Source organism: Chionomys nivalis, chromosome 9 (genome assembly GCF_950005125.1).
Source record: "Chionomys nivalis chromosome 9, mChiNiv1.1, whole genome shotgun sequence".
Taxonomy (NCBI): Eukaryota; Metazoa; Chordata; class Mammalia; order Rodentia; family Cricetidae; genus Chionomys; species Chionomys nivalis.
The window spans coordinates 47,923,750-47,950,122 of NC_080094.1; the positions used below are offsets into that span (position 1 = coordinate 47,923,750).

The 26,373-nt window shown below is 40.6% G+C and overlaps 1 protein-coding gene across 2 annotated transcripts in view; it reads left to right on the forward strand.

Annotated features, from left to right (window-relative positions):
* Positions 1–24,698, forward strand: part of Sppl2a (signal peptide peptidase like 2A) — a 40,195-nt gene extending 15,497 nt beyond the window's left edge. Inside the window, exons 10-16 of one of the 2 annotated variants that reach the window (XM_057781311.1) lie at positions 266–340; positions 4,522–4,578; positions 4,767–4,820; positions 5,296–5,398; positions 9,254–9,331; positions 13,175–13,335; positions 20,729–24,698. In XM_057781311.1, coding sequence (XP_057637294.1) covers positions 266–340; positions 4,522–4,578; positions 4,767–4,820; positions 5,296–5,398; positions 9,254–9,331; positions 13,175–13,335; positions 20,729–20,803 — 603 coding nt within the window. In that variant the 3' untranslated portion in view covers positions 20,804–24,698. The remainder of the gene's footprint in view (positions 1–265; positions 341–4,521; positions 4,579–4,766; positions 4,821–5,295; positions 5,399–9,253; positions 9,332–13,174; positions 13,336–20,728) is intronic. The other variant, XM_057781312.1, reaches the window with a different exon arrangement.
* Positions 24,699–26,373: the final 1,675 nt, after the last annotated feature.

Sequence of the window (26,373 nt, forward strand, 5' to 3'; positions counted from 1 at the left end):
CATACTCTTAATAAAACTTCATAAAACTAAATATTGGGGAAGAACTTTCTTTAATTCAATGATGTTTTTAAGCAAATGGGTCACAGGAAGTAAGGATTTTTAAATGATGTTTTATTAAATAAAATATGCCTAGCAATAACAATAAAATGCCTTTTAAAATAGTGTTCAAATATATATTTTCATGCTTACTTGTTTCTGCAAAGTAATTTGATGTGATAGTTTAGATGTGGGAAGTTTGATCTTTTAAATCCCTTTTTCCCGACAGTCCTGTGTGATACTGCTAGGCCTTCTCCTGGTCTACGATGTGTTCTTTGTCTTCATAACACCGTTCATCACAAAGGTAGGACTGCATGTGCATTTTCAGTTCATGAGGAAACATCGCAAAAGATGAAATTCTTTAAAATCTATTTGTTTGCCTTGAGACGAGGTCTTTTCAGTATAGCCCTGGCCAGTAGAGAACTCTCTGTGTACAGCAGGCTGGCCTTGAACACTCGAGATCTGCCTGCCTCTAGATTAAAGGCATTTGCCACTGTAGCCCACACTGCCACACACAGCTCTTCGCGTTTTTAAGAGTTTACTTATTTTATGTGTCTTTGTGCCTCTATGCATGTGCACCCTGTGCTTGCCCGGTGCTCATGGAGACCAGCAGAGAGCATTCTTTCCCCTAGAACTGTAATTCCAGATTTCCGCAAGCCACCCGTTGTGGGTGTAGGAACCCAGGTCCTCTGCAGGAGCAAACTTTCAGTGGAGGGTATTTCAAGTTTTCAATTGCTTGTTAGAGAGAATAAAGAACTTCTTTTTTTTTTTTTTTTTTTTTTTTGGTTTTTCGAGACAGGGTTTCTCTGTAGCTTTGGAGCCTCTCCCGGAACTAGCTCTTGTAGACCAGGCTGGCCTCGAACTCACAGAGATCTGTTTGCCTCTGCCTCCCGAGTGATGGGATTAAAGGCGTGCGCCACCACCGCCTGGCAATAAAGAACTTCTGATTAGTATAAAGTGAGCATATCTAATTTTTCTTTCCTTTTAAAAGTAAAATTTTCTTATCTCTATCTACTGTGGACAGTTTAGAGAGGAAGAGAGGGAGGGAGGGAAATGTGTCGTTGCTGCCTTCATGTCTGAGAACTAAAGGAACAGCACTCCTACTCTGCAGTCCGGGGCGAACTGTCTAGCCTGGCAACCCATCCTGTGCCTTGCAGATGCCCCTTGTGCTTCCGGGTCCCAGCCTGCTGAGTGAGAAGCCATGCAGGCTTTCCACCTTAGGGTTCTTTTGGCTTCAGTGACAGATCTTTCTTGTTTGTTTTCTGTTGTTTTGTTTTGACTTTTTGAGACAAGGGTTCTCTGAATAGTCCTGGCTGTCCCAGAACTTGCTCTGTAGACTAGACTGGCCTTGAAATCAGATATCTGCCTGCCTCTACCTCCTCAGTGCTGGGGTTAAAGACACATACTGCTGCCTGGCCCAACTTGATCTTTCTGTACCAGAAAGGTCACCTGTCTCCAGACTGCTCATTGAGGCCAGGGTGAGGCTGACCTCAGTAGAAGTTCAACCCAGGGCCCCCATTCTCACTTTGCATTCCTGTCCGTTTTGTCTGTCCCCTGGTTCTATTGCCAGAAGCTCCTAGGTCCTCATTCCCCCTTCACTCACCATCAACTCCTTAAAGTGAGGAAAGCTGTTGAGTGAGTTGTCAGTTTTCCTGCCTTGACCTTCTTCCTGTCATGAACATATTATTAATTATCTAGTTCTGCTGCTTCTCCACCATTTTATATTGTACCTTGCCATGTAACTTCCCATTGGGTTTGTCATTGTTAGTGCTAAACTCAGGATAGAACCTAGGACCTGTGTGTTTCAGGCAAGCGCTCCACCACTAAACTACAGCTCTAGCCCCTCCAATGGGCTTTAACCCTTTCTTTAGGCACTGTCAACTATGAAACCACTGCAAAAAATATTCACTTCTGGCATCATTTACTGCCAAAATTTCACTTAGGAAATAAAAATTTAGAACTATCCCCAAAGTATTCCTTCCCAGACTGTTTTGCAAACAGTTCCCCACGCCTTAAGGTGAGCTGTTTCATATGTTACTGAGCAGCAGAGCCAGAGAGAGAGAGAGAGAGAGAGAGAGAGAGAGAGAGCAAGAGCATTAAAACTGGGCACTTTAAAACATGTTTTCAAACCAGGTAAGACAGAACATGCTATAATTCTATATAATTCTAGTATTCAGGGAGCAGAATCAGGAGGACTGCCACAGCTGCAAGCCAGCCTATCCTACAAATCAAGTTCCAGAACAGCCAGGGCTACTTCATGAGATCGTGAGGCCAAAACAAAGCTGTTCAAGCTAGTCTTAATTTATTTGGCACAAAACAGTCTTGTAGAGTACACCATCAGATATTGTTCAATCAAAGTGAAACATTGCTGATTCCAGTGCACATCTTTGATCCCAGCACCCTGGAGTCAGAGGCAAGTAGATCTCTATGAGTTCAAGGCGAGTCTGGTCTCTAGAGTGAGTTCCAGGACAGCCAAGGCTAAGTAGAAAAACCGTGTTTCAAAAAAACAAACAGGTGGACCATCTTCACAAAGCATTTCTGTAGGTCTACAGTTAGTCTATAGCATGTACTGGAAGTGCAACTATAAACTGGATTTATATAACTGAGGTTTTAAAGTACTTTTTTCCCTTTGTCTTAAACCTGGAATCCCTTCAATGTCAGATTAAAATTTAAAGGTCCAGGCTAAGGATAAAGGTCTTTTAGTCTTCCTTGTATCATTAGTGTTATGGTAAAAGTAAAACAGTGCCGTTCCCAAGTGGCAGGAATCCAGGCTACGAGGGCCAGCAGGTCCCAGGCAGGGAGCCACGTAGGTGAGAGACAGAGACCTATTAGGCATGCCATGCAGAGAAAGTGGGTATTTATTTAGTGGGTTATGGAGGGGAAAGGGAAATGGGGGAAGGGGAGAAGGGAGAAGAGTAGAGATAGAAGCAGAGAGAGAGAGAGAAAGAGAAACGGGGGAGGTAGGGGAAGGGGAGAAGTGGAGAGTAGGAAAAGAAGCAGAAGCTATTTCTTAGGGGAGAGACAGAAAGGGGGGGATCTCAGGCTGGGAGTGAAAGGAAGATAGGAAGATCTGCTTGCCTAGGCAGAGGGTGCTGGGGGTGGGCGGGGCTTGTCTCTTAAAGGGACAGGGTAAACTGTTACAATTAGGATATTTTTTAAAAATCTTTTTTGTTTGTCATTGTAGGCCTGTAGTTTCTAGCAATCTGTTGTGCTAGAAACAGCTGGAGGTTCTCTTTGGAACTCATTTTTGTAAATGTTTGTTTAATATCTTCTCAGTTGGACACCTTTGTTCTTCTTACGGTCATAAGCTTTTTCTTATTAGGTAACTAAAAATGTATATCAGATGCTCATTCCTGATTTTTGTCTTTCACTAAAATTCAGCTTTATGTGTCTTCTCCCTAATCTGCTGATGTGTTTTGTTTTGTATGAAACATAAAGGTAGATTCCTCCAGCTGAGTGCACTGGTGCATGCCTGTATTCCTGAGCTTGGGAGGTCTCAGAGGCAGGAGGATCAGGAGTTCAGGGTCATCCTTGGCTACCTTAAAACAACAGCAAAAAGAGCACTCTGTGCATTTTTAGCCTGGTATCTCAAAGTTTTATCTTTAAGTAGAGCGGGCTACAGGAGAAAATTTGGTAGTGAACACCTTGTCTAGCCCACAGAAAAGACTTCAGCAGACACAGGATCTCAACTACCACTCAGGAAAACGCTATGACTGGAAAAAAGAAGGAGGCGGGATTGAATCTCAGTGGGAATCGGGCTCTCATATTCTATAAGGTTGGGTATTTTCAAATTTGGCTTCATAGTTTTGTTGTGGTAAATACCCAGAAGATCAAATGCATATTTTTTTCAAATAAGGTTACTTACATTTGGTAGAAAGCTAAATTTACAGGATTTTAGTATCTCTTTTTTTGATGTTGAAAATGACTAAGAACCATAAGAACCATAGCATACATAGTTAAAAAGCCATGAAAAAGCGGCAGGGCGGTGGTGGCGCACGCCTTTAATCCCAGCACTTGGGAGGCAGAGGCAGGCGGATCTCTGTGAGTTCGAGACCAGCCTGGTCTACAAGAGCTAGTTCCAGGACAGGCTCCAAAACCACAGAGAAACCCTGTCTCGAAAAACAAAAACAAAAAACAAACAAACAAACAAAAAAAAAAAGCCATGAAAATACTTAAAGTTCATAATCTATTACCATATTGGATGTCAGCTAGTATAATTCAGATCTCCAGATACACTTGAATAATCTGTGCTTGATATATATGCCAGTCTGATAATTACTGAGCTCTAGTAGAGTGGTGTGCTAGCTGGGCTTTGTTTCAGATGTCCGCAGTTTGTGCCGTCTCTAGAGGCTGAGAAGGAAGCAGTTGATAGCCTGTGTTCAGCTGGCAGTAGGCTGTGTGCCATGGGCTGCCAGTCATACTTCCATTGTGGAAGGTTGTTTTCGTTTAGATGTCTAAAACCATCTCTTACCTTCCTCCCTTTAGAATGGTGAGAGCATCATGGTGGAACTTGCAGCTGGGCCTTTCGAGAATGCTGAAAAGGTGGGGATGGTGTGGACAGCCGTGTCCACACAGTGTCTGCCTGTCTGTTGCATAATTTTGCCTTCCTGCTGTAACTCATTGGTCATGGGTGCATGTTAACATACTATAAAACTTATTTCTCACAAATATAGCCCTTTTCTTAGCTATTCTAAATTATTAAACACCTATTGACTTGGGTTTCATCCTAGAATGATGGAAACTTTGTGGAAGCCACTGCTCAGCCCTCAGCTCCCCATGAGAAAGTAAGGATTGTTTTCAGATAAGTTCATTGGACTTTAAAATCATACCCTTGGAGAGGAAACTCTTTGGGTGGGAAAAATTTAGATTGACCAAAACAAAACAAGAAACATATCAAGGTCTGAGTCCTATTCTTGGTAAAAAGAAAAGAAAATTAAAGGGTTAGCTGTGGGGGAGTGCATTAATACTGTTCATCCTCCGTGTGTTGGATTTAATTTCCTAAAACTACGTGTCTTCATTTTTTTTTGTACAGAATGCATATATGTATTATGTATGTGTATGTTTATATGTTTATGTCCTCTTATTCCAAGTTTCCTTTTAAATAATCAGTTTAAAAACCATTAAAACAACTACTACAGTGCCAGTCTTTCCCTTCCTAAGAGAGAGTGGGGAGAGATTTATTGGCTCATTCTCTCTCTCCCTCTCTCATTCCCTCTCCTCCCCGCCCTCCCCCCTCCTCTCTGCTTTTCTTTCTTACAGTTACCAATACTAATCAGGGTGCCAAAGCTGATCTGTTACTCAGTGATGAGTGTATGCTTCATGCCCGTTTCAATATTGGGTTTTGGAGATATTATTGTACCAGGTGAGTGAATATAATAATTTTAGCAAAACTATACTTATGGTTTTAAGGATCGTATTCACAGCGTCTGGTAAAAGTTACAAGGCTCTGCATTTTTTTTTTTTTTGACTGTCATTTGAACTCGATCAATAACGAAGGTAAAAGAAAATGCCTTTTGTAGGGCAAAAGAGAAATCACCGCTCAAAACAGCCAAAGTGAAATGTCTGCTAGCTGAAAAGTATCTTGAAACAGCAAGGATCCATTTAACCTTTTCCTGTAGAGCGTATTTTGTGATCCTCTCCAAAAGCTAGATATAACACAGTTGCTTTCCAAAGTTTAGGAAGTACTTTAGCAATGTCAGCAAGGTACCATTGACAGAAAGGAACAATAGAACCCTAGCTTACATAGCTTTATAATTAAAGATAATTGATTAGGAAATGGATCACAGTAGCCTGCAGCCTGGGGGCAGACAGGGACCTGTTGGAAACCTAAAGGTAGAGAGAAGCATAGACAGGAGTGGCTGACTAGGCCAGGACACTAGATGTGAGATCTAGGCTAGATATGGGGGAGATATAGAGAGGAGGAGGAAGTGGCCTCACCTGAACAGACACTGGAGGTGGACAGCTAAAAATACTTAGTTAATGTGTACATTATGAGTTATCTTCTTTGGTGATGCTCAACAAGTTTCTTCTAAAAAATGGATATTGAGCTGTTCCTGCTTATTTGCATGTACAAATGAGAGCTTATATTTTGGTTTGTTTGTTTGTTTATTTATTTGTTTTTGTTTTTGTTTTTTCTAGACAGGGTTTCTCGGTAGTTTTGGAGCCTGTCATGGAACTAGCTCTTGTAGACGAGGCTGGTCTCGAACTCACAGAGATCCACCTGCCTCTGCCTCTCAAGTGCTGGAATTAAAGGCATGTGCCACTACCACCTGGCTATTTCATTGTTTTTAAAAATTCTTAGTGCTGGGTCTGGGCATCAGCAGTTAAGGGTCTTGTTCTTGCAGAGGACCCAGGTTCAGTCCCAGGACCCACACGGTTATTCACAGCTCTGTGACTCCAGTTCCAGGGTTTAGAATACCTTCCTCTCATAGGCAGCAGGCACACACGGTGCTCACACAGACATGCAGGAAAAGCATTCAAACTCATGAAAGAAATAGTTTTTAAATAAAATTACTTGCATTAAAACTTAAGATGCTGGTTGTGATGGCACACACTGATAGGAGGCAGAGACAGGTAAATCTCTGTGAGTTTAATGCTAACCTGGTCTACAGAGCAAGTTCCTAGACAGCCAGGGCTACACAGAGAAACTCTGTCTTGAAAAAGAAAAAACAAAGCAAAACAAAACAAAAAAAAACAACACTTAAATCATTCTTCTAAATATCTTCTAAAATTATCTCTCTTTATGTATTTCCAATATATTTTAAACCCATGTGTATTTATTCATTTTTAAAAATTGAAAAATAAAATTATCTATTTTATTAAATATAACATATTTTCTAAATATGTATACAGTGTTGAATGACAATCTGATTGACGTGCTACCTCACTTTGTCTGTCATGAGAACACTTGAAATGCACTCAGCAGGCTTCCAGATAATATACTGCTATTAAGTACCATCAATGAGCTGTTTGATGAGCCTCTGGAATTTATTTCTGTCTGAGTGAACTTTGTATCCTTTGGCCAGTATTTCCTTCCTCAAACATTCCTCACTCCCACCATTTTATTCCACTTCCATGAGTTCAACTCTTTGAAGTTTTACTTACAAGTGAGATAATACAGTACTTGTTTGTCCTTTTTTCTTTTGCCATCCTGGGAATTGAACCCAGTATCTCACACGTTCTAGGCCAGAGCTCTGCTACTGAGCCACTGAGAGCCATCCACAACTCTTGTTTATTTGTTTTGTTTTTTTGAGACAGGGTTTCTCCAGGTAGCTTTGGAGCCTGTTGGAGATGACCTGCCTCTGCCTCCCGAGCACTGGAATAAAGGGTGCACCACACTGCCAGGCAGTATTGGTTTGTCTATGGCTGGCTGTTGTTGCTTAATAGAGTGTCCTCCAGATTTATCACAGTGCTTTTACCACAAATGGGCAGGATTTCCATATTCTCTCTCATTTCTGCTCTTCTCTTCTCCCAACCCGTGTGTGTGTGGAGGCCAGAGATTGAGTCCCTCACTCTCCACTTTTTTCCTTCCTTCCTTCCTTCCTTCCTTCCTTCCTTCCTTCCTTCCTTCCTTCCTTCCTTCCTTCCTTCCTTCCTTCCTTCCTTCCTTCCTTTTCTTTCTTATTTGAGACAGGGTCTCTCTACACAGCCCTAGCTTTTGGGAAATTCACTCTGTAGACCAGGCTGGCTTTGAACTCACAGTGTTTCCTGCCTCTCCTCCTGAGTGATTAAAATTTGTGCACCACTATACCTGGCTCTTTAAAATTTGTATTTTATTTATTGTATGGGTGTTTTGCCTGCGTGTGAGTCTATAACGTGTGTGCAGTGCCTGTGGAGGTCAGGAGAGAGTATCAGGTTCCCTAGAACTGGAGTTACAGATGGCTGTGAGCCACTATGTGGATGCTGAACTCTAGGTACCCTGGAATAACAGCCAGTGCTCATAACAGCTGAGCCATTTCTCCAACTCAATCTTAATTTTTTTTTTGTTTTTTTTTTTTTGTTTTTCGAGACAGGGTTTCTCTGTGGTTTTGGAGCCTGTCCTGGAACTAGCTCTGTAGACCAGGCTGGTCTCGAACTCACAGAGATCCGCCTGCCTCTGCCTCCCGAGTGCTGGGATTAAAGGCGTGCGCCACCACCGCCCGGCCTCAATCTTAATTTTTGAGATAGCATTCCTCACTGGACGTGAAGCTCGCTGATTCAGCTAGCCTAGGCAGCCTTTGAGAGGCAGGGATTCACCTGTCTCCTTCCCCTGGTACTGAGGGGGCACGCATGCTGTCACATGTTGGTGTGGGAATCTACACTCAGGACAGTGAGATAGCCAGCCTTTTTGTCCACTGAGCCGTCCCTGCAGCCCAATTTCCTTTTTTCAAAGAGGAGTAATACTTGATTTTGTATATGTACTATATTTTCTTCTTATCCATTCATTTATTAGTAATCACTGAGATTGACTTCACGTCTTAGTTGTTCTGAATATTGAACATGTCTTTTTGCCATACTAATTTCACTTCCTTTGGGTCTTTGCCCAGTAGTGGTATTGCTGAGTCACGTCATAGAGTTGTATGTTTAAGATAGTCTTTGCTGTGTAGCCCAAGCTGAACTCAATATCATGATTCTCCTGTCTCTGTCTCCTAAGTCATGGTGGCATAATTACAAGCTTATGCCACCATGCATAGCCTGATTTTCATTTTTTGTTATTTGTTGTTAGGGCCTCGGGCCTACTAGGCAAATCCAAGAAATACTGATGTTGTCCTTTTCCCATTTTCTCACTGGATTGTTTTTTCTTACTGTTGGCTTGTTTGGGATCCTTGCGTGTGTTAGATATTAGCCCTATCGGTTGTATTTGCAGATATTCCCATTTCACAGGCTGTTTTCTCCTTCTATTGATTGCTTCCTTTGCTGAGTGGAAGATTTTATGTAATTGTCTTTCAATATGTGTATATTAATGAAACATAAAACTATTTTCTCTCAATATGGAATATTGAGCAGCTAATAAAGGTCATGTTTTTCAAATACTGTTGAATGGCTTAGGGGAAATGTCTAAAGTGTGGTACCAATTTTTTTAAAATCAACATATGAAAGTTGGTTCATGATTTAAGATATTTTAATACTCTCGTAGTCCAAAAAAAGAGTGAAATCCAACCGATATTGTTTCCCATTATAATAGTTGAATTTGTAATGTCATTACTGTTTTAAGAAAATAATATGGATTTTCTTTTAGGCCTTTTGATTGCATATTGTAGAAGATTCGATGTTCAGACTGGTTCTTCTTCTATATACTATATTTCATCCACAATTGGTAAAATTTGTTTCTTTTTATTGTGTTGCATTATATTGTATGGAGAAAAAGCTAAAGGGCTAAAAGTAATACTCTATTTCCCTCTTTTTATGACTTTTACATGAAGTGTTATAGATCATGTGCATAACCCTAAGCATAAAGCTATAAAATAGTATTTAAATATTAAATTATGAAAGCAGATATCAGGCTGTGGGAGTAACTCAGTGGAGTGACTGCCCAGCATGCGGAGTTCCTTAGGCGTGGCCCCCAGCTCCACATACACCAGAGTGACGGCATGTACCTGTAATGTCAACATTTGGCTGATAGAGGCAGGAGGACCAGGAATTAAGGATCATCCTCAGCTACAGCAGTCTGAGGCCATTCTTGAATATATGAGACCTTGATTCAATAAATAAATACATAAATACAGATAAGTAATTAAATAGTAAATGTTAAAGGCTCACACAGAAATATGTCTCCAAAAGTAGTTACTAACAATATGAGCTTTGGTCTTAAAAGCTAAATTGTGGTGGGGAGCTAAGTGAAGAGATTCTGGCCAACTTGAGCATGGTGAGCATGGCTCTGGCAGGCCTTGCCCTTCTTCCCATTCCTGCTTAAAAAACAAAACAACAACAACAACAAACGGTTATATTACATTCCTAAAGTTAGCCCCCATGATCTGTTCCCTTATTTTGCCCACTTTTTCTTCCTGAGGTTGACTACCAAGGTCCACCTATCAAAGTGTTGAATTCCAGCAATCAAAAGCCCCTTTTAGCTCACCTAATTAACATGTCCAATCAAAATTAAACACCTCATCCTAACACAGGGTTTCCCCATTTACCTTTATAAACTACCATTTGTCCATGGGCCACATCTGTCTACTCTCTATCCAGAGGCAGTTCTTTGTCCTTCTGGGGCAAATGAATCTCCTTTGTGTTGAAGACTTGGCCTTGGGGGTCCTGAGCTGATACTTTCTCACTTTTTTTCCCCCTTTTTTTCTGAGACAGGGTTTCTCTGTGTAGCCCTGCCTTTCCTGGAACTCACTCTGCTGACCATACAGGCCTCAAACTCAGAGATCTGTCTGCTTTTGCTTCCCTAGTGCTGGGATTAAAGGTGTGTGCCACCACCACGTGGCTAAGTACCACTTAAAAATACGGAAATAAATTAAACAGTAAATCTAGTAAAAGTTAATAGAGAACTTGCTTTAGCAGTTTTATGTAAACCAAAGACCATTCAAATAACCTGAAAGGACAGTCCAATTACTTTATGATTTTAAACAGTGAGATGTTGGACTGGAGTCAACATAGCAGTTAAGAGGACATGTCGTTCTTGCAGTGGACTCAGGTTCAAATCCCAGCTTCTACTTGGTGTCTCACAGTTGTTTGTAACTTCAGTCCCAGGTATCTGACTCCTGTTCCTGACCTCTGAGGGCACCATGCATGCACATGGTGCACATACTGGCATGTAGGCACATGGTGCACATACTGGCATGCAGGCACATGGTGCACATACTGGCATGCAGGCACATGGTGCACATACTGGCATGCAGGCAGACACTCATGCACCTGTATTAGTAAAATAAATCTGAGTGTCATGCACACACCTTCAATTCCAGTTCTCAGAGGTAGAGGCAGGTGCATCTCTTTTGAGTTTGAGGCCAGCCTGATCTACAGAGTGATTCCAGGACACCTAAGGGTATACAGAGAAACCCTATTTTTGATCCTTAACTGCACCCCCCCACACACCCCCCAAAAAAAACCCCAGGGATAATTCAAACCAAGAAAAGTGGCGCACACTTGTAATTCTAGTGCTCCAGAAGATCAGAAGTTTAAGATCATTCTTAAACTTGACTGTGTATCTAGCCTGAGTTACATGAAGCCCTGTCTCAGAAACAAAGAAGTGGGGCAATCATACTCTATAACTTATGTCACAAGATTTTAGAGACTTCAAATTAAAAGTTGAGATTCTACCAGGAGCACACCTTTAATCCCAACACTCAGGAAGCAGAGGCAGGCGGATCTCAGTGAGTTTGAGGCCAGCCTGGTGTACAGAACAAGTTCTAGGACAGGCAGGCTATGTAGTGAGAACCCGTCTTAAAAAACAGTTGATGTTTTATATATGTTTATTAAAATGCCTGGAATGCATTGTATCTAAAATGTTTATTACTTGATCTTTTTTTTATCATAATGTATAGATTACCATGAATTCATATAAATGAGTTAATGTTGTAAGTTGTTAGGTAACTGGTACAGCAGGGGAGTCACCACTTCTGCTTCTGTTACAGAAATGTTAACAATAGGAAATTTAAAAGAAAAGGCTCTGCAATCTCTCTGAACATTCTAGATGAGTATTTCAACATAATGCACCAAAAGCTCGGAGTGCGTGGACAAATGGCCTGAGCCAGAGCCACAGACATCCCTACATGGCTGTCTGTCTGTCTAGTCCATGGAGAGTTAAGTCTCCATATTAGTCGAGAACGATGGCACTAGAACCCCAGCAGCATGAGAGAAGACTAAGTGAGGGGAAGGGAGTGCAGAGAAGACCAGAGAGAAATAAGGAGAGAAGGAAGAGAGGAGGAGGAAGGGGGAAGGGGAGCAGATCCCTCCATAGAAACTAAAAGAGTAAGTGCAGTATCCTCCAGTGGTGCCCAACACTCAGTACTGTACCAGGCTTTTTCTCATTGGCCACCAACCAGCTCCCAAATCAAGAAGCAGAGACTTATTATTAGTTTTGAATGCTTGGTCTTACCTTAGCTCTTTTCTGGCTAGCTCTTTAAACTAAATGCGTTTCTCTTCATCTACCTTTTACCTCAGGGCTTTTTCCTTTTTTTTCTGAATATCTTACTTTCACTGCTTCTCATGTCTGATTGGCTGGCAGTGGCCACCTGGCTTCTGGTCCTGGGTGTCTCCCTTGTTCTCTCCTCCTCCTCTTGTTTTTCCTTTTCCTCTTGTTTTTCTTTTTTTGAGCCTGGATTTCTGTTATTTATTCTCTCTGCCTGCCAGCCCCACCTATCCTCTCTCTGCCTAGCTATTGGCCATTCAGCTCTTTATTAGACCAACCAGGTGCCTTAGACAGGCAAGGTGAAACAAATGCAGCAAACTTTACACACACATCCTTACATCACTAAACAAATGCAGCGTCAACAAAAGTAACACCTTTCCACAGTTAAAGTAACATTCCACAGCATAGACAAATGTAACGTATCTTTACATTGTTAAAGCAGTTTCTGCAACAGTACTGGTCAACATGATGGAGTCAAGAATGATCATCAAAAAGCAGTGATAGGAGTGTTTGTCAGCTCTGCTGTGTGACTGTGGGCCGCTCACTCAACCTCCCTGATCTTCCATCATCTCAGCTTTACATTATGTAGCCAGACTACATTGCCTGTAAAGGTATTTGCAGCTTCAGCAGTCTGAGAGCATGCATTCATATAACACCCCGGATCAGTAGGGAATGTCTAAATAATGTTTGGTATGTACTTGTTAAGGAAGTCTGCAGTCTGTAAGATTTGGTTTCTTTCTAATTATATGTATATGTGTGCCTCTGGTGAGTGCAGTGCCCCAAGAGGCCAGAGACAGCAGACCCACTTGGAGCTGGCGTGGCAGGCAGCTGTAAAAGCCCAGCTCCCGTGGCAGGAGGCTCATCTGCCTCTACCACCAATGCTAGAGCCTGCAGCCCCTCTAGCCGCAGGAGCCTGCTGTCACCATCACAAATCCACACGCAGACACAGATACAAATACATAATGAAAAATGGGCCTTGTTTAAAGATATCGTCAGAAATATTTGAAAACTAGTATTTTAATGGGGAAGGAAGAAGCCACTCCTAGAAGCATGTAAAACTGACCTTGCTTCTGTTTCCCACAGCCTATGCCGTTGGCATGATAATTACATTTGTTGTCCTTGTGCTGATGAAGAAGGGGCAGCCTGCTCTCCTCTATTTAGTACCTTGTACACTTATTACTGCCTCAGTCGTTGCTTGGAGTCGTAAGGAGATGAAAAAGTTCTGGAAAGGTAGCAACTATCAGGTATGTGCTTACACTTTATAATTCCACTGGCCACTATGCTGTAGCCTATATAGCAAATCTTTCTGTGTCAGAAATTTATGTGACCCCAGGATGCCCCGAGCTCTTCCTGTTCACCCCTGTTGGCATCTGCCTGCTGTGGCATGGGTTCTTGGTGCCCACTGCAAGTGGATGCCGCAGCCCTGTCACGTTACTGTGGCAGGACATTGGGAACGCAGAGCGCTGCATTATGCGTTCAGGTACCATAAACGCCACGCAAGATGCAACTGTGTCAAATAAATGCTGAATTTTGAAACTGACAGTAAAGTTGACAGTAAGAGACCTAAGGTTTTGAAATGAAAATATGTGTTCTTTTCCACATCAGTTGGGTACTCATGTCAGACTTTAATGGATCAAGATGTTTCCTTCTTCAAAATTCCTATAACAAGGAAAATCATAATTTCATAGTCTGTTGTTTGAGTTATTTTTTAATAGAAGTAACCCCCCATTTTCTTTCTTTCTTTTTCTTTCCTAAATGTTCTTGGAAATCCAGAAAAGTTGGTTTGCACTGAAATTGGAGAGTTGAGAAGCCCTCCCCTACTCAGTTAGGCCATGGCACTGGTCCTTCCTTCCCAGAGGCACTTTGTAAAGCAGTTATTTCTGATTCATTCCAGTGGAGTGAACTGTTCCCTCTATCTGCCCTCATGGCTGTGTGTCTGTAGTCACATGAGCAGAGTGGCACTGGGAGCAGGGGGCTGCAAATGCTCGTACCAGAGAAACAGTTCAGGTGGCTCGTGGCATCTCCCGTAGTGTTTAAGAAGAGATAGCCAATGTTATATTACAGGCTTCTATAACTGGAAAAGGTGCTGGTTTAGAGTTCTTTCTGGTACATATTGGATTTCTTTTTGAGATTTATATAAGATAATAATAATACCTACCTTGCCTGTTTATCAGTGCTGTTGGCTTTGCCTGTATTAATGTATACAAAAGGTATTTATGGTCACAAGTCCTTCATTAAACTAGTAAAATAGCTGATAATTTTTCCATGAAGATGACCCACATCAATTTTTCCCTAATGCTGGAGATCAAACCTAGAGCTCCCATATGGTGTGTGTGTGTATATATATATTTTTTTTAAATAAAAGAGTATTGAGTCATATATGGTGGCCCACACCTGTAATCCCAACCCTTGGGAGGTGGAGACTGGAGATTGAGGAATTCAAGGCCAACCTCAAACACATAGCAAGTTAGGGACCCTGTTTTAATCAATAAGATTAAAGTGTGTCCTAAACTACTACTAACTTTTGAATGTCTTATCCTCAAAATGGCTTTTTACCCTTCTTAATAGTTTTATATTTATGCATTTAATGACTGTGTATTGAGCGATTCTCTGGGCTAAGGATGATTTCAAATACTGACTTTACAGGATGAGCAAGTTAGCAGCAGGCCTCCTCTTGTTGCCTTGTGAAACTTGCTTAGAAATGTAGACAGAGTCGCTAGCAATAAAGTGTGATGAATGCGTTGATAATGGCAAAGGGTCCTGGTACCTAGGGATGGGACGTCTAAGGCCAAGGACAGGACAAGTTAATGAGTGATTTGGAGAAGGGCTTCTAAAAGTGTTAAATCTCACTTAAAATTGGGCTGTATGTTCATCTTAAAGGAACCATGTCTTCAGAAGTTCCAAGGGAAGAAAGCTGGCACATTCTGAGACCTGAATGGAGCTTAGGGGAACTCTAGTGTTGAGTATGGACGAAGGACCCTTCCTTAGTTAGGGTTCTATTGCCGTGAGAGATACCATGAGCATGGCAGCATTTAATTTATGGCTGGATTACAGCTCAAAGATTTAGTCCATTATCGTCATGGCAAGAAACATAACAGTGTGCAGGCAGACATGGTGCTGGCGATGGAGCTGAGAGTTCTACATCTTGATCCACAGGCAGCAGGAAACTGTTTGCCACACTGGGCATGGCTTGAGCATAGGAGACTTCAAAGCCTGCCCCACAGTGGCACCCTTCCTCCAACAAGGCCACACCTGCTCCAACAAGGCCACACCTCCTAATAGTGCCACTCCCTATGGGCCAAGCATTCAAACACATGAGTCTTTGGGGGGCCATTCTTTTTCATACCACCTCACGAGGGTAGTGAATGTCCTTCTGTCTTCTGATAGTGGAAATTCTTTCTTTCTGGCCAAGGGCAGTGGGCACTACACTGGAGTTAACACAGTCCGGACCTCTGAGTAGGCCCTGTCTTAAAAGACTCAAAACCTAAACCCAAACCAACCAATAAACATATATTACTTAATAATTAAAACAGGACAGAAAGAAATTACTGAAGAAAAAACAGAGAGCCTATAGACAGACTTTCAGACCATTAACTGCCAATGACATTAATTTAACGTTACTACGCAGAACAAGAAGGCCCTTGGGCTTCCAGCAGTCCTCCTGCCTTATTCCCGCATGCTGGGATTATAAGAGTCTGCTACCATGCTTCAGCTTGTACTTGTATTTTTATTTAAAATGTTTTACAGATGTATTTATGCTCAGTGGAGATGTGCCTGTAGAGGCTAGAAGATTCCTTGAAGGAGGAGTTACAGGTTCATACTAGGAACCAAACTCAGGATCTTCTAGAAGAAAGAGCAGCAAGTGCTCTTAACCACTGAGCCATCTCTCCAGCCCTCGTTTTTGTATTTTTCAAACAAGAAATACAATAGTGGGGCTGGAGGCCGGGCAGTGGTGGCGCACGCCTTTAATCCCAGCACTTGGGAGCCAGAGGCAGGCAGATATCAGTGAGTTTGAAGCCAGCCTGGTCTACTACCAAAGCTAGTTCCAGGATAGGCTCCAAAAGCTACAGAGAAACCCCCGTCTCAGAAACAAACAAACAAAGATGCGAGCTCTCAGCTGTTCCTGTTGCCATGCCTTTGATCCCCATCGTGGATTCTAACTCATGTTTGCATCTTCTCCACAAAACATCATTTATGGATAGGCAAATATGCCAAAAATTTTCAAAATCTGAAACACTTTCAGTCCCAAGTATTTCAGATAAGGAAATCTTGTTTTTGTTTTAGAAGATAGGGTTTCTCTGTATCTTTGGAGCCTGTCCTGGAACTAGCTCTTGTAGACCAGGCTGGCCTCGAACTCACAGAAATCCACCTGCCTCTGCCTCCCGAGTGCTGGGATTAAAGGCGTGCACCGCCACCACCACTACTGCCCAGCTCATATAAGGGAATCTTAATTTATAGTTAAATTAAGGGAAGAGGGGTAGAACTTTCCACTGGAGACTTGTTCAGGAGATGGTATGAGCAGCACACAGGGACTGAGCCAGGGGCCTCACACATGCCAAGCAGGTGCTGTACGTATAACCATATCAGGTTTTTGTTTTCAAGACAGGTTTCTCTGTAGTTTTGGAGCCTGACTTGGAACTAACTCTTGTAGACCAGACTGGCCTCGAACTCACAGAGATCTGCCTGCCTCTGACTCCCGAGTGCTGGGATTAAAGGCGTGAGCCACCACCGCCTGGGCATCATATCCTATTTTATGGCCCTGGTAGCATAAAATGCAGACAGCACCTAAGTGCTGTAGCACTTAACTTGGAATTGTTCTCCCTCTTTTGTAAATTTTTCATCAAATGAAGTAAGATTTTTTTCTACAGTTTCATTAAAATAATATGAATTTGGAAAAAATCAGTTACAAATTCTTTTCTATAGCCTCAGGGCTAGTTCAGTTTATGATATTTTTCTGGATAATTCTAGAGTTCCAGTATTCAGTTTCGTTCGTCAGACTTTATTTGAAGCCATAGATCTAACTAATGTAGAGTGAATAAATGATTTTTTCCTTAGAGAGAAAAATGAAGTCGAGTGTAACGACTGTGGGGTGGTACTTGGTCTTTCTCATAGTAAATCAAGTGCAGTGAGAGCCGCGTGTAGCTTCCCACAAGCTGTTTACTCTGCTTCTCCCAGCTTGAGGTCCAGTGAACAGTGTGTCTGCTAATGTCATTCGCACTTGTAATTATTTTTAGAAGTCACAAGCTGTAAGTCACGAGTCGGGCTACAAAGCTACTTAGAGCGACCGCTTGAGAGCAGGAGCTCCAGTTACTTGGGTTAATGTATTAAGTCGTTTTCAGAGATCAGTTCTAAACAAGCAGAGCTTTGAAAATGCCAGTTTTGCTGGCCTAGTTTCAAAGGACAATTTTTTTTCAAACAGATTGCCTATTTACAAATGTGAAATATTGATTTTGCCAGTTAATTTTATTGGCTGTGTTGATTTGAGTTTCTTTTTTTTTTTTTTTTTTTTTTTTTTTTTTTGGTTTTTTGAGACAGGGTTTCTCCGTGGCTTTGGAGCCTGTCCTGGAACTAGCTCTGTAGACCAGGCTAGTCTCGAATTCACAGAGATCCTCCTGCCTCTGCCTCCCGAGTGCTGGGATTAAAGGCATGAGCCACCATCGCCCGGCTGATTTGTTGAGTTTCTAAGTACTTCATCTTCATGTTTGTTCTGTTTATTTCTTTATTGTTGTTACTGAAATCTTAAAGAATAGGAAGCAGAAATGCTAACTTTTCAATTAGTAGACTTTTAAATTGTTTTGTTGTTTATTTAGCTTTGTTTTTGAAAAGGGGGGGTTGTCTCACTGTGTAGTCTAGGCTTCCTGAAACCTAGACTCCTCCTGCCTCAACTTCCTGCATGCCAGGATCACAGCCGTGTACTACGATGACTGGTTAATTAATATATCTATATTTAGGGCTGGAATTATAGAGCCCAGAGTGATACCTAAGAATTAGGAAAACAGAAGCCTGTTATAATGCTGGCTACATAGCTCTTACCCTTCAGGATGGTTGCCAGGTACACAGATCACAGAAAAGAGAAGCTTTGTGTCTTCCCCACCCCTACAGTCCTTTCTCATGGCTGCTTCAGGTCTCCCACAGCTCTGGCCTTCTGTCAGAAGAAAGGGCCATATTCACGTACATAAATGTATCTAGTTATATGTCTATAATTGTAAATGTGATTAAAATGAACTATTCCACCACTTCACCTTATGTCTCATGTTATGGGATGCTTAATGTTACCTATCTTGATTGGCTTTTATCTTTTTTAAAACTCATTGAAGTTTATTGTGTCTTTTTGTGATGCTGTAAAAGGAACTTAGGCTCCCATATGCTAAGCAATCCCTTTAAATCCCCATCCTTTGAATTTTTTTTTCTCCTAGAAGTGTTCCGAACATGAAACTACCTTAATCTAGGTGTTATCTTTGACAGATACAAGGCTAAGTAAATAACTGTGGCCTTTGGGAACTGCGGCTGCTGACAGGTGAGCTTTAGGAAGTGTCCTATTGGTGAAGGTGCCTGTCAGCTGAAAGCCTTAGCTTAGAGGCACTCTTGTTTGGCAAGTCCAGAAATCCCATGTGGAACAATCCCTCCTTCTTCAAAAAAAAAAAAAGTGAATTATTTAGAATCTTTAAAAACAATAGAACATTTATATTGCTGGCCTTTCCATTTTCTGATTCTCAACAATGAAGAAGGGAAACGTGTATAATGATACTGAAATCTAGTCATTAATTGGTATAAATGTCTTTGACAATTTTTACAAAAAGATCACATTTTCTATTTTTAAGTAATTTTATCTAAATAATGGTTTTAAAAGTATTGAAATATTTAAACACTTCCTTTTTCTTGCATTTCCAAGTATTTTAATTTTCTTACAGAATATGCATAGAATTAAAGTAAAATACTCACTTGTAATGCCTTTAAAGCATTCTTTAGTGAATCCATTTTGGTTTGTTTTCAGGTGTTTTAAGTGCTCTTGTTTGCATTTTTATTAGTAGGAGTTTTTGTTGTGTAATATTTCCAAAGTTCATGTATCATTCTTTTACTTGCTTGGGTGGTGGTGGTGTTTTGTTGATTTTGTTTGCTTATTTTGAGAGGGGTATGAGTGTGAGTGTGTGTGCCTGTGTGTCTCGAGATTCGCTGTGTAACGTTGGCGTGCCTAGAACTTGCTGTAGACCAGAGTGGTCTGAAATTCATAAAGAGATCTGACTTCCTCTGCCTCTCAAGTGCTGGAATAAAGAGCAGCTTCCTATGTTATTCTTACATTATCTTAACAAGGTTGCAAGGTTGCAGAGCCAGCAGGGATTTTCACACTAACTTCTGGAACCGTTTTTAACTTTGCACTTACACAAGTGCACACTGCCTCCGTCTTCTCTTGAAGTGGAATTCCTGCTGCTACAAAGGGCAGTTTGTATTTCACACTGGGAAATAGAGACAAATGGAAGATCCCAAAAATGCATGATGTTGACCTAAACAGCGGTCCACAAGGAATACTTGGTTCCATAAGGCCACTTGTGTTTTAAGGTTTACTTTTATTATTTTTAATTATGTGTATGTATGTGGGCATATACACATTAGTACAGGTATGGTGGCCAGAGGCAAGTGATCCTCCTGGGCCAGAATTACATGCACTTGTTATTTCACCAAAGTGGGTGCTGACCAGACTAAGAGTGTTCTTCATCTCTGAGCCATCTCTCTTTTGCCCCAAGATTACTTTTTGGGTTTTGAGATAAGTTCTCTCTATGTAACTCTTGCTGTCCTGCAATTTACTGTTTTGATCAGGCTGACTTCGAACTCACAAAGATTGACCTACGTCCTGAGTGCTGGGATTAAAAAAAGGGGCATGGGATGACTGGGGACTTAGCTCAGTTGGATCCAGAGGGGAGGGGAAGGGGGAGGAACTGGGCGGAGAAACTGCAATCATGATATATTGTATGGGAAAATAATTATTTTCAGTAAAAGGGAAAAGGGCGTGGGTGGGGAGATAGCTCAGTTGTAAAGTGCTTCCTGAATAGGCATGTCATGTGAATTCAGGTGCCCAGAACTCATTTAAAAAACCACGTGGACCAGGTAATGGTGGCTCATGCCTTTAATCCCAGCACTTGGGAGGTAGAGTCTGTGAATTCAAGGCCAGCCTAGTCTACAAGAGCTAGTTCCAGGACAGGCTGCAAAGCTACATAATTAATTTTTTTTTTAATTTTTTAAAAAGCCACGTGGAAGGGCTCAGGCTTGGTGACACTTGCCTCTTAATCCCAGTACTCTGGAGGCAGAGGCATGTGGATCTCTGTTAGTTTCAGGCTACCTAGGACTACTTAAGTGAGACTATCTCAAAAAAATAAAAGTAAGAAAAAGAAAAGAAAGCTAAGGTCAGTGGGTACGGGTTGTGGAGATGGACAGACCCCTGGAACTCTCTGGTCAGCATCTAAGGTAGAAGAGAGCTGGGGAAGATAACCATACGCGTGCACATACACATGCCTGTTTACCCAGACATACACATGCAAACACATAAACATCACACAAAACCAGAATACTTTTGCCAAATTAATGCAGAGTGGAAGGGAAGTTTAACATTTGCATTTTCTGATATCTTTTCTTTATGCCTAGGTGATGGAGCACCTGGACTATTCAACAAATGAAGAGAGCCCAGGGACAACTGGTGAGCAGGCTGTGCAGCAGTAATAACGTGGACCTACAAGGATGTGCTATTGATTTTTTTACAAATAGAATTTGCCCACCCCACTCCACACACACACCCTTTTTTTTTCTTTTTTGCTGTTGGAGACAGAGTCAGTACTGGAACTCATTGTCCTCCTGCCTCTGTCTCCCAAATGTTTGAGAACTATAACTGGGAAACACCATGCCCAGAAAGTTTGAAATCAAAATTTGAACTGAAAATTGGAAACACTTGCATTGATGTTTGCCAATCCATATATTTTTATGAGCTGGTAAAATTCATCATACATAGCGAAAATGCATTTCCTTTTAATTATGTTAAAGTTGTGCCTTCACAATCAATGAAAAACATAGGGTTTGTGTAGTTTCTAATGTATTATATATATTATATTTTTCTAAAAAAAAAAAGACACTTTGACCCTCCCTTGTACTTTTCTAAAGTATTTCTCCAAAATCCAAGGATAGTTCATTTATAAGTGTCAAATCAAGTTTCTTTGTTTTCTTTTTTTCTTTTTTTTTTCTTTTTTTATTTTCAAGACAGGGTTTCCCTGTGTAGTTTTGGAGCCTGTCCTTACCAGGCTGGCATTAAACTCACATAGATCCACATGTCTCTGCCTCCCAAGTGCTGGGATTAAAGGCGTGCGCCACTCACTGCTAGACTCAAATCAAGTTTCTTGAATAAATGTTTTGTTTAAGATTAATGCAGATCTTATCCCCTCTACAGGAATAACTGCTTGTGGCTGTGCAAGAAGGCAGTTTAGCAATGAAAATTGGTCTTTATATCATGTAGAGGCTTAAAAAATGCACAAGGGAATACATAGAAACATATCCCTTTATAGTTCAAGTTTAAAATTTTTCCTTACCTTTATTTTTACTTCATGTGTATGGGTATGTTGCCTGTATACATGTATGTCTGTGTACCACATTTGTGCCTGGTGCCTGAGGAGACCAGAAAAGGGTGTTGGATCCCTTGGTACTGGAGTTACAGATGGCTGTAAGCTGTTGCCATGTGGGTGCTGGAACTTGAACCCAGGTCCTCTGGAAGAGCAGTCAGTGCTCTTAAGTGCTGAGCCATCTCTCCAGCCTTGTAGTTTTTAAAAACTTGTCACCCTTTTTTTAAACTTGAGGACCTTAATTACTTCAGGCTGCATATGTATTGTATTAGACTGTTTTTCAGATAGAAAGAAACATAATATATAGAAATAGTCATTAGGAGGATACGAAAATTGAATCTAGTTTATATCAGTACACCATTTACTTGAAGGAAGATATAGATCAAATGTCTGTACTTACTCTAAGTTTTACTTTGGTTTTTCTGATCTTTGAAATGTAATTCCATTGATTAGGTAAGGTTTTATCTTTTAAATTTTTTTCTTATCTGACTAGATACTATGCATCTAACTTACTGTTTTCCTCAACTGCCCTGCCGGTCTCCCCATCGTCATGGCTCTCTGGTTTCCAGTCCTTTTCCCATAAGTGAGCACCCCTGACCTTGGAGGGCTGTGTACTGTTTGGAGTACAAACGTACTTTAGTTCACCAGTTTTCTCTCTTCCAGAATGAGTGATCAGAGTTAGCAGTTATCACTCTGCTAACTTACAACTTAAGAACAAAATAATTTTCTTCTCATCCTTTGCAAAATCTCAGGTGTTTTTCTAGAAATTAGATGTGAAGTTATCTTTCGAGTTATTTTAATTTCTCTAAGAAAGTACCAAGTGACAAGCCGCTGCAGAAGCTCAGGATTTTGCATTTGTGTGTCAAGAATGCACATGCTGTGTGAACAAATTCAGTCTTTCATGTTGAGGCCAATTCAGCTAATTCAAAGGTAAAAACTAGTACATTGAAAAATGGGGTAGACCTTTGATATTTGAACGAAAGTTCCATTAGATGCTTTTGTTTACTTGTTAACTCTTGCTGAGCAATGGCAGGGATGCTGTGCCGACAGCCCCTCCTTTCTACTCAGTACAGTGTGGGGTCTTCTGTTAAATCAGACGAGCTCTCTGGTGAGAGACAGGTGCCATTTTACAATTTCAACTGTACTTTCCCATATGTTGTTAATAAAATGCTTGCCAAAATACAGCTGTTTTACTAACATCTGCATCCTCATTCAAGTCTGTGATATTCAGAAGCACCAGTTATATTTTATGAAGAGTTAAAGAAAATTAGTCTTTTTAAAGCTATGTTGAAATAACGATTCCCCAAAATAATTTGGTCTCATTAATTTGTAACTAATACTTAATTTCTTAACTTAAACCATTGCTCCAGAAGACCACTTAACACAAATCTACAAATCTGATTTTTTGACTTATTTGAGACAAAGTGTATTTTAGCCAACCCTCCTATTGTTGTAATTAAAGTCTCACTCACGGACTGAAGTGTAGCTCAGTGTTGGAGTACTTGCCTACCATGTTCCAAGTGCCTACCTCTGCACTGCCAATGAAACAACTTACTAAGTAGCTATAAATAACAAAAACAATTTCCTAGAGTCTCTTTCCTCCCTGCCAATTTCATATGTTCTTAAACAACCCTCTTAGCAACATAGATGAAAATAGCTCCTTAGAGAAAATAAAATACATAAATACTGGGTCTTGGAACTAAAAATGAATAGATATCAGAGATGAAAATTTGACTTCTCTCTTGCTTACCTAACACCAATAGCTTTTAAGAGGTAAAGAAGTTGGATTTTTTTTCCCTTGAACACATTTTAAAAATAAAGTATATGGTATTTATTACCACTTGTTGCAAAATACAATACTTGCTGGAAAGTTCCACACTTGTGGTTTAGCAAATAGAAATCATTGATCTTAAATGATTTTAAATTTTATTTTCTTCTAGCTTTTAAGTTTTGCTTTTCATTAGCAACTTCTTTATAGTAGTATGCAGTTTAATATCCTTTGTTCCATATGGTGCTGGCATTCATGTGTTTTAGTTACATGCGCAGGCAGCTTCTGGTAGAATGTAATATTTTTACTAAATACTAATCATCTTTCTAGTTTTCTTTGCTCTTTCAGTGTCCACTTTGTTTTGTTTTGTTTTTCGAGACAGAGTTTCTCTGTGTAGCTTTGGACCCTGTCCTGGATCGTGCTCTGTAGACCAGGCTGACCCTGAACTCACAGAGGTCCGCCTGCCCCTACCCTCCAAGTGCTGGGATTAAAGGTGTGCGCCACCGCCATCCAGACAGTGTCCACACTCTTAAAGCGTGTTTGGTTGTGGAGCTCTAGTCCACGGCTCTGCACACTCTGAGCAAGTACTGGACCACTGAGAAGCTTTTCCAGCTCCTCAGTGTGTGCTCTAGGTGGAAGTGGAAATGATATGTATATTTGATGAAAACATATCTAATCTTTTAAGCCAATCCTGCAGAACTTTGAGTTGATTCCAGTCTGTAAATTTCCAGAACTGGAATTGTCTTCCTGGCTGGTACACACAATGCTTGAAGAAGCTTTTGTTGTTTTCCATGACTAAGACAAATAGGTTGACACAACTCGAGGTTGTGGTACGTGATCAATTGGCCACACGGTGGTTTTGACTAGGGATTAAAATATTATAAAAAGCTGTGCTCTTCCTTTGAAATACTCATTTTTAGAAATACCTGAAGTATATCTGGTTAGCCTGCAGCTTCCCAGCACCTTTTGTCTGGTTCCCCATCTACCCTTTAAGAATACACAATTGGATTTTTACTTCTTAGGTGATTTATATATGGGATTCTTTTTCTACTACTTTTCTATGTAAGTTAGTGTAAATTGATATTTTTATAACAACACTACTAGACTTTACTTTCTTACGGAACATGATCTAAACTTACATTTTTGGAGTGTTAATTTCTCAGTAAGTGAAGTTCTCTTCATCATGTGCCAATTCTGATAAGAAAAACAACTCTTAGTGTATTGAATTTACTGCATTGTTCAATAAACTCTATTTTAAAATAAAAAGCTGAATTTGTTTTATTTTATATGGCAAAAGAAATCATTGAAAATGAACCACAGGCACACTAAATCATGTCCATGTATTATGTATACTCACAAAAGGGAACAATATGAAATTTTGCAGTTATTCAGGTTGACAGTTCATCTTTAAAGCCCAGATTTCATAGATGAATCTTACTTTAAAATTATTTAATACTGAACAACACTTAGCAAATAATTATTAAAGTATGTATAGATTCCTTTTGAGACGGGAGCTTGCTGGTTTGTAACTCTAGATCCTCCAGCCTCAACCTCTGGACTACTAAGAAACAGGCTTACACTACCCCACCCCACAGGATCTTTTTATTGTTATTGTTTGCTATGAGTGCCCCATTCTGTAGCCCAGTCTGACCTGAAATTTGCTCTGGGGCTGGGGCTGATTTTGAACTTGGATCTTACTACCTTCACCTCCAAAGTACTGAGATTATAGTTGTATGCCACCATGTTGGGCAACAGTAGGCATTTTTGTTCGTTTGGTTGGTTGGTTTGATTTGATGTTTTTAGAAAATATTTCACCTCAGCATTGAAGGTATGGCTCAGAAGTTAAGAGCACTTACTGCTTGTAGAGCACCCCAGCACCAACATTAGAATGCTCGCACTGCCTGTAACTCCAGGGCTGGGGGAATCCAACACCCTCTGCCCTCTGTGAGCACCTGTACCCTTGTGGTGCTCATAAACTCAGCACAGGCACACACACATTCCACTTATACATAAATAAAAATAACAAATATTAAAAGAAAGTACCATGTCAGATCAGAAAGATGGCTCAGTGACTAAGAGTGATCCCTTGACCCCACAGTGAAAGAAAAGTCCTCAGCCTTCCATACATGCAGTGTGGTGCCTGCATGCCCATACTTACATTATATATGCACAGACAACAATAATTCTTAAAAACCATAAGTAACATTCCTCTTAGGAGCATTCCAGGTGTTTCTCCTTGTTGCCATTGTACTGTTTTCTTTTTTGGAGTGCTAGAGATCAAACACCAGGACCGAGGTCCTTATAACTAGGCAGGTTCGCTAAGTTACATCCTGTACTGTCTTTGATTGAGATTCGCCTTCATGTGTGTCTATAGTCTTGAAATGATGAGAAAATGCATTTCTTCCATGCATGCTGTGATAGGGAGTAACCTCATCCCATTGGTCCAACTATCTGGAAAGATACAAAGTTCTTCAGAGAGAAAAAGAGATACTTAGAACATAGGAAGAAGAATTTTGCCCCTCTGCCTGGATCCTTGTGGCCTTTTGCGTTTTCTATTTTATGGCTTCTGTTAAGTATTCAAAGTACAAATTATAAAAGTCCATCATTGTTCTCTTAATTAAGGTACTCATATTAGTCTAGGGGTGTAATCAGTTTGTACAGTGCTAAGCTCTGCATTTCAACCCTTAGCACTGAATTATAAAATATTCATACTAAGAACTGGTTTACTACAGAAGGTTGAAAGGTACATGGCAGAAAGCAGTTAAATATATGTGGTATGAGTTAAGGGAAAAATAATCAACTGGGAGTTTGTTTTATATTTAGATTTAAGCAATTAATTTATAAAAGAATTACATTAGTTTGAAATGTATTTTGTTATACTAGAAATTGGAGCAGAATGAAATTTTATATAAAAT